This window comes from Trichomycterus rosablanca, chromosome 6, assembly GCF_030014385.1.
Source record: "Trichomycterus rosablanca isolate fTriRos1 chromosome 6, fTriRos1.hap1, whole genome shotgun sequence".
NCBI lineage: Eukaryota > Metazoa > Chordata > Actinopteri > Siluriformes > Trichomycteridae > Trichomycterus > Trichomycterus rosablanca.
The window spans coordinates 7147994-7155329 of NC_085993.1; the positions used below are offsets into that span (position 1 = coordinate 7147994).

Genomic DNA, 7336 nt, shown 5'->3' on the forward strand with positions numbered 1-7336 from the left:
CGTAACTGTTTGATATTGAACTTATTTACTGATGAATCTTGTGTAACGAGTAACTACCGTTTCTGTTATGAATAAAACCAAAGTGTGTAAAACATGACGTTAAAATCCTAAAAAATAAACAAATTAATTTTATTATAATTATTAAATCTTGAATTTCTGTAATGTTGTGTTAGTGTCTCAGAGCAAATCTCCTCTTGGAGAACCCCTCCTGTATTGTAGGGGGCAGTGTCATCACTCAATGGACTTTTCCAGGACGCGTCTCAAACTGCATTGTAATTGTAAAGTAGAGTGCAAAACGAGCTCCCTTCATGTTCTAAACACTTTCTATTTTCACACCCTACGAAGTGAACTAGTATGCTATTTGTTACGTGCTCTGTCCGTCTGAGAGACACATCTGATTGGTCATGCTGAGCTTTATATTTGACGTCATTTCTGATCCCGCCCTCTTTTTGCCGTGCGGTACAGACTCCATACGGCGTTGTCTCGTGGTGAGCAGAAATGTTAAATTTTATGTTTATTTAAAATCATTTTCTGCGTAAAATGCCACTTAAAGTAGCGTCAAGCGATGAAATGCGTATTTTGAAACTTAACAATGAAGATTTGCTCCTCAAATAAGTTAAGATTGGTTAGTTTTCTGTTTGTGGGATGACGAGGCCGCGCGAATGGTGTCCGTATGAAGTTAGCATGGTAGCTTAGCATTGTAGCTTAGCATTGTAGCTTAGCATAGGCGTCAGTTACTACACTGCCACAGGCTGGAATAAAGATTTAGAGAATTTATTTTAATGTTGTCGATGTTTAGACGACATATGTAAAAACTGTCCTAGGTAAATTTAGTAAGGTGAAGTTAAAATAAAAGTGTGGCGTTTTACGATGTAATAAAAAAAAACCCTAATATGTCATGTTTTATACTAATTTAATTTTGTTATATATTAAAAACAATTTAAATGAAAGCATGTCTCAAGTCAAAATCAAGTTTTATTTTCAAGAGCAGGTTTATTTTATGCATATACTGAGATTTTCTGATTATTCACATCAGCTCATGGAAACCTTCTTAATCAGATGGATTTAAACCTGAGTGTTTACATGCATAACATAATGAACCTAATTCATAAAATAGTGATTGTATAAAGGTTTTTACTCTTAAATGTTGAACAGTATGAATCTTGTTGCGCAACTTGTAGATATCTGAAGCTTTCAGTTGAATTATTTTAAATGACGGCTGCTAATTGTACCAGTTTTTGTTTGAGCTAAATGTTATCGATAAACTTACTGGACTCAAGATAAAACATTCCAAGCAACATTTCGAGGTTAAATAACCTTGCTTGGAGACCCAACAAATCTTTATAGTCCAGTCTGAATGTATCCTTGCTTTAACAGAACCAGTGGTGCATGCACACTTTTAAAGCCTGACACTAATGTTGGTGTTTGGGTGTCGGAGGTGTGCTATAGTGACCAAGCCGGGTTTTCGCTAACACCATGAGGGCCCAGAGCCCCATGACTGGGGTTTGATAGTGACCTGAGCTACATGTCGTTAAAATATTAAAATTAGTTTTTTGGAACATTGAAGTTCTCTGAATCTGAATTTCACAATTTTATTTTTACTTTTGCAGCTTTTCCACTAAACTCGTTGCGCAGGGAAAGTGGTCACGATGTCCGGAGGTCTGGATGTCCTTCAAATGAAGGAGGAGGATGTGCTGAAGTTCCTCGCTGCAGGAACCCATCTCGGAGGAACCAACTTGGACTTCCAGGTGGAGCAGTACGTCTACAAGAGAAAAAGTGACGGTGAGAGTCTGGATTGAGGAGTTCTTGCATTAGAATCAAAGTATTCAGACCCCCTTTTGCACAGTGTTTTGGGGGTGCCAAAACGGCCCGTTTTAACCATCACTACATTTAATCACTCAGAGTGAAAATGTCAAAGCTAAAATCCCTGTAACGTTAAAATGATCGAAAGGATACAGCTGAAACAACACAGAAGTGACTTCTGGGCAAGTCTTTAAATGTCCTTCACTGACAGTAAATAGACCAAGACTCAAACCTCAACATCTGAAGAAAGCAGTTTAGACAGTCACCTTCCAACCTGATGGCACTTAAGTGGCTTTACCATGAAGAATGGGATAAACCATCTATATTCAGCTGTGAAGTCACATCCAAAAAGATTCTGCAGCTAGAATTGCTGCCAAAAAGGGCTTCAGTGTGTTGAATTTAACTTAACTGAATACTTTTGTGAATAAGAGTCAGTCTTTAAAGTTTTTTGCATTTTGTGTAATTGGGTGTTTATGTTGAAATGGCACATTTTGGATCCCCAGCAAAAAATCCAGTGAGGTGAATATTTTCTGACTTGTGATAAATCTTCATTGTTTTCTTTATTATGGAACGATCTGGATTAACACTGAAGTTAGGCTAATGTTTGAACAGAAGTATTTCATTATCAGTAATATAGTGTGGCACACTGTTAGAGCCTGGCACTAACGTTGGTGTTAAGGTGTAGGTCGTGTGCTAAAGTGAACAAGCTGGGTTTTCGCTAACACCATGAGGGCTTTTGGCCCAGTGACTGGGGTTTGATAGTGACCTGAGCTACATGTCCTAAACTGTTCGTTTACTGTGGTGATGATTGGGTCCTAGGGTGTTCCTGCCTCATGCCCTGTCTCCTTAGTAAAAATGTACTCGCTGTGACCCTGACCAGAATACCGCTAGTTGAGGTAAGGAAAATGTATGAGCCTTATCTGGTTGTTTCTGTTTGACAGGTATCTACATTATCAACCTGAAGAAAACCTGGGAAAAACTACTGCTGGCTGCTCGTGCCATCGTTGCCATTGAGAACCCAGCTGATGTTTGTGTCATTTCCTCCAGGAACACCGGCCAGGTAAAGAAATGCTGTAGACTTTCAGATTAATGCTGTAGGTAGGTGCTGCTCTGGTGAGCATCCAGCAACCTAATAGTCCCAACCGAAACAGCAACCATGTGAAAAATAATGGCTCCATTTTTAAAAAGAGGTTTAAATTGTGTGGCACACTGTTAAAGCCTGGCACTAACGTTGGTGTTTGGGTGTCGGAGGTGTGCAAAATTAAGCTAGCTGGGTTTTCGCTAACACCATGAGGCCCTCTGTGGCCCCTGACTGGGGTTTGATAGTGACCTGAGCTACATGTCAATTAAACCATTTGGAGTCATTGAGATTTGTCAGTGACAGGAATCTTCAGTAAATAATGAATCTCCATATATTCCGCAGACATCTTTCATCATTCACAGCCTGAGCACGTCTGACTTTCTGATCTGTGTTCCTTTCAGAGAGCTGTGCTCAAGTTCGCCTCTGCCACCGGAGCCACAACCTTTGCTGGACGCTTCACGCCTGGTACATTCACCAATCAGATTCAGGCTGCCTTCCGGGAGCCCCGTCTGCTGATCGTGACCGACCCACGTGCTGATCACCAGCCGCTGACTGAGGCTTCTTATGTGAACATCCCCACCATCGCTCTGTGCAACACTGACTCTCCTCTCAGATACGTTGATATCGCCATCCCCTGTAACAACAAGGTAAACTCTCGTGCTGACATTCACTGACCTGTCAGTGCTGTGTAGAACCCCAGCATGATCCTGATGTGTTGTTGTGCTCAGGGTCATCACTCCGTGGGTCTAATGTGGTGGATGTTGGCCCGGGAGGTGTTGAGGATGCGAGGTACCATTTCACGTGAGCACCCATGGGAGGTCATGCCTGATCTGTACTTCTACAGAGATCCTGAGGAGGTGAGTTTGTCAGAAATGTTCTTTTTGTATGTGGTGTTGCAGGTTTTGGTAAAGTCTGGGCTTTCAAAAAAGATCAATCTGGATTGAAGTGCACTTTAATTGTGAGTGAGTCTATTAATGTGTGAGGTTTATGCTTATTTTCTCTGTGCAGATTGAGAAGGAGGAACAGGCTGCAGCTGAGAAGGCTGTTGGAAAGGAGGAGTTCCAGGGTGAATGGACTGCTCCTGGGGCTGAGGTGGCTGACTGGTCCGAGGGTGTCCAAGTGCCATCTGTGCCCATTCAGCAATTCCCTGCTGTCGTAGAAGGTCAGACACTTGTTTTTCTGAGAATCAGAATCATATATATTGTGTACACTGTGACTAGTTCATTGAATTATTGTAGCACTTGGTAGAACTTTGCTAGAATAATGCAAATAATTGATCACCTGCAGTTTAGCCCACAAATGTGAAGGATTGCCTTTTATTCTTTCTGCTTGCTCACATTTATCTTTTTTCTTCCTTCAGCTTCAGCTGCTGCCAAACCTGCACCCACAGGTGAAGGTTTTCCTGGTAAGTTTCGTCACATCACTAGACTACATCTTTGCAAGCATGTTGGTCGTTGAGCTCAGTCTGTGATTTTAACGCTGGTTAGATGTCAATCTGGATCCAGCTGTTCTTTCTGTAGCCCAATTGGGTCTGTAGAGCACCCAATCATGCAGGTTGCTGGACTCTCGTAAGCCTGTTCTGAGGTGTGATTTTGCGTGGTACACTAGCACCACCCACAATCCCAACAGCGCTGATTTTCTTTAGCTGCTCTGTTCGTCATAGCACTAGAAGAGTTTTGGTAGAGAGCACTCCTTAGTGAGGACCAGTCTGTTTGTAGCAGGGTGGAGAGTTCTATACAGTGTGCATGACTGTGCTGTCTAGTGGAAAATGTCATCTGTATGACTGATTCTGACTGAATCTTATCAGATGGCTTTTAAATCAGGCTGATTGGCTACCCGATTGCTTTAGACGGGCACACAAGCAGTTTTTATGACATGCTTTTTGCTTTGTACATGCTTTTAAATGTAATTTATTGTTCATGGGTCTGTTCAATTTAGCCGAGGACTGGAGTGCACAGCCTGCCACTGAGGATTGGAGTGCAGCCCCCACCGCCCAGGCTGGAGAATGGGGTGGAGCCACCGCCGACTGGTCTTAAACACACTTAAAACTAGTGTGGTGCTGAGCTAATAAACAATGGCTTTATTAAAGATTGTGCTGTTTTTTCATACATCCACTGCATTTAACATGCTTTCTAATACAAATACACTTTTGTTGTTCCTTTTTAAGGCCAGCTGTTCCTGTCAGGATGTTAAACTTCAAGTTATTTAAAATTCTTTTTTATTTTTAACCATGTTCTCATATTTGTAATATAAGATATAGCTCTCAGTAACTTAGTCATATAAGATTGAATACACACAAGACGGACCCTAATAAAAACATGAAACACTGCAGTGAACACAACGCCTTTAAAATCAAACCATGTTTTCATTTGTGATTCAATACTCTATCAATACCAATATAGTATAGGTACAAAAACTAAGAACAATTATATAGAATTATGCCTGGTCTGAGTCACTGTCTGTGGGAATTTGTTTCTCTCAATGACGTGTGTATTTTGGAGATGGCAATGCAATCAGTATTCCACTTCATGCCAATACAGTCTTGGCTCTATGTTGACTGCCTGAGTTCCACCATATCAGACTTGTCAATCTGCTTATGGATCTGGCACAGTCATGTAGGAAAAGGAATGGGTTTTCCTTAAACTGCTAGCCATGAAGTTAAAAGCATGGGTATAGTTTGGTTAGCAGTAATAATGGCCAAAAGCACATGGATGCTGCTTTTATAGTGCATAAGTTTTTAATTGCTTAACCACTCAATGAGCTGTTCAAATCATTTAGAACACTCCTCCATTCACTATAAAATTTTCATTGTAACGTTTGATCATTTGACTGCCTATTGCATAAAACTTCTTAAGGTCCACAACAGTTTCTTTAAAGAAAGACCTGTTAATGCTTTAGAGTAACTGACATTACTTAATATGTCTGTTGTTGATTTTCTGACTTTAGGCTTCTCACATGTGGATGACCATTAATTCTAGACTAGAGCACAGCCATTATCAGATTCTACATTTTGAGCCATGGAGTCTGACATGCTTGTACTTGTGAGCGGTAAAGGTTATCATGATACTGTGATTTGCAGAGTTTAGTAAACATGGCATGGTTTTGCTGTTCCTTAAAAAAGATAAAATGTTTTTCACCTCATTGTAATAATAAAAGGATTAAGATATTCACCTCTGCACAGTAAAGCCGTTTGGTTCTTGGTCGATCCTTGTTTTTCTGTCACTGACCAAAGACTTGTGCATACCTTTCCTCGTGTGGGCTTTCCTTACTCTGGTCTTTCTCCGTGAAGATGTGGACTGACCGTTAGGTGCGATTAAATGTAAAGGAACCTTGTAATGGCTTGCTGTGCTCAGTGTTTCTTGGTGGCCCCGGATCCACCGTGACCCTGAATGGTGTTAATTGAGTACTGATGAGCTGGAGACAATCACTGCAATTGGTCACTATTGGTGCAGGGACGGAAATCCCAAGTGGGGGGCGAGGGAGACACGACTCTGAAAAAATCAGAGCCCACATATAAACGTTAAAAAAAATAAGTATATCATTTTTAAATATTAAATAGAAATTTGCTGCATTTAATGAGCTCGTGCTAATTTTAGATGCAGAAATTCATTTTTTGATTGCATTACCCCTTCATATAAGCCCCAATGCGATGTGTAAGCTGCCCACCCGGAATCCCCCTGGCACATCAAACATCCCCCTCCACACGTTTTAGTTTAACCTTACCTGCATGTGAGTGAGGGGCGTCCCCATTAAAATACATTTACATTTTTTGCATTTAGCAGACGCTTTTATCTAAAGCGACTTACAGTTGTGACGGTATACAATCTAAGCAATTGAGGATTAAGGGCCTTGCTCAAGGGCTCAACAGTGGCAACCTGGCAGTGGTGAGGCTTGAACCGGCAACCTTCTGATGACTGGACCAGTACCTTAACCACTAGGCTACACTGCCTACTTTATCAGTTGCATAGTAATAGTTACTGTCAGATGCTAGGAGCAAAGTTACTAGATATCTGGGTAATGTTCGCTGTTTTAATAATTAGCTACACACATAACAGAACATTTGTTCAACAGAACAAGTTGAACTTTGATGGTTGTTAAACCCACATTTTATCCAACGTCAGCTCCACAAATAAGTTAAAATCAAAGTGATTTCATTATATAGTATAAACATTAACCCTCTATATTTAGAGCAGGATTTTTGCATCTCCCTCTTGCTGCGACCATCTCTGGCCAGTGGTCAGTCAGTACAGTCCAGAAGCATGCTGCTTTGTGGAAAAGGTGAAGCTAGTCACCTGTGACACTTCTCCTTAAGACAGAACTCAACACTTTGAGACTGTCTCCCTGCTGGACCTCTTATTTTGCCGTGTAAGACAGTCTGCCACACTTATCTTGAAATCAAGCAAGCTAGACTCACTCATCAGGAGGAATAGCCACCTGTGCCCTATTTCCACT

General features: G+C 41.1%; 1 protein-coding gene and 3 non-coding genes across 4 annotated transcripts; all 4 read left to right on the forward strand.

The window, feature by feature from the left end:
* Window positions 1–438: 438 nt before the first annotated feature.
* Window positions 439–4972, forward strand: rpsa (ribosomal protein SA). Its single transcript, XM_062997334.1, has 8 exons — window positions 439–488; window positions 1611–1782; window positions 2745–2863; window positions 3286–3531; window positions 3613–3741; window positions 3893–4046; window positions 4245–4289; window positions 4823–4972. The coding sequence occupies exons 2-8, from the start codon at window positions 1650–1652 to the stop codon at window positions 4918–4920; spliced, it is 924 nt and encodes a 307-aa protein (XP_062853404.1). The 5' UTR covers window positions 439–488; window positions 1611–1649; the 3' UTR covers window positions 4921–4972.
* On the forward strand, window positions 1389–1529 carry LOC134317385 (small nucleolar RNA SNORA62/SNORA6 family). Its single transcript, XR_010013205.1, has one exon. It is a non-coding gene; the product is annotated as a small nucleolar RNA SNORA62/SNORA6 family (small nucleolar RNA).
* On the forward strand, window positions 2442–2582 carry LOC134317383 (small nucleolar RNA SNORA62/SNORA6 family). Its single transcript, XR_010013203.1, has one exon. It is a non-coding gene; the product is annotated as a small nucleolar RNA SNORA62/SNORA6 family (small nucleolar RNA).
* LOC134317384 (small nucleolar RNA SNORA62/SNORA6 family) lies at window positions 3005–3146 on the forward strand. The gene has a single exon (XR_010013204.1). It is a non-coding gene; the product is annotated as a small nucleolar RNA SNORA62/SNORA6 family (small nucleolar RNA).
* Window positions 4973–7336: the final 2364 nt, after the last annotated feature.

What these genes read in the sequence shown, in the direction of transcription:
- rpsa (XM_062997334.1), top strand. Translation starts at nt 1,650, where the DNA reads ATGTCCGGAGGTCTGGATGTCCTTCAAATGAAGGAGGAGGATGTGCTG. An exon ending in CTACAAGAGAAAAAGTGACG is followed by an intron (nt 1,783 to 2,744) that starts GTGAGAGTCTGG and finishes TCTGTTTGACAG; the next exon opens with GTATCTACATTATCAACCTG. An exon ending in ATTCCCTGCTGTCGTAGAAG is followed by an intron (nt 4,047 to 4,244) that starts GTCAGACACTTG and finishes TTCTTCCTTCAG; the next exon opens with CTTCAGCTGCTGCCAAACCT.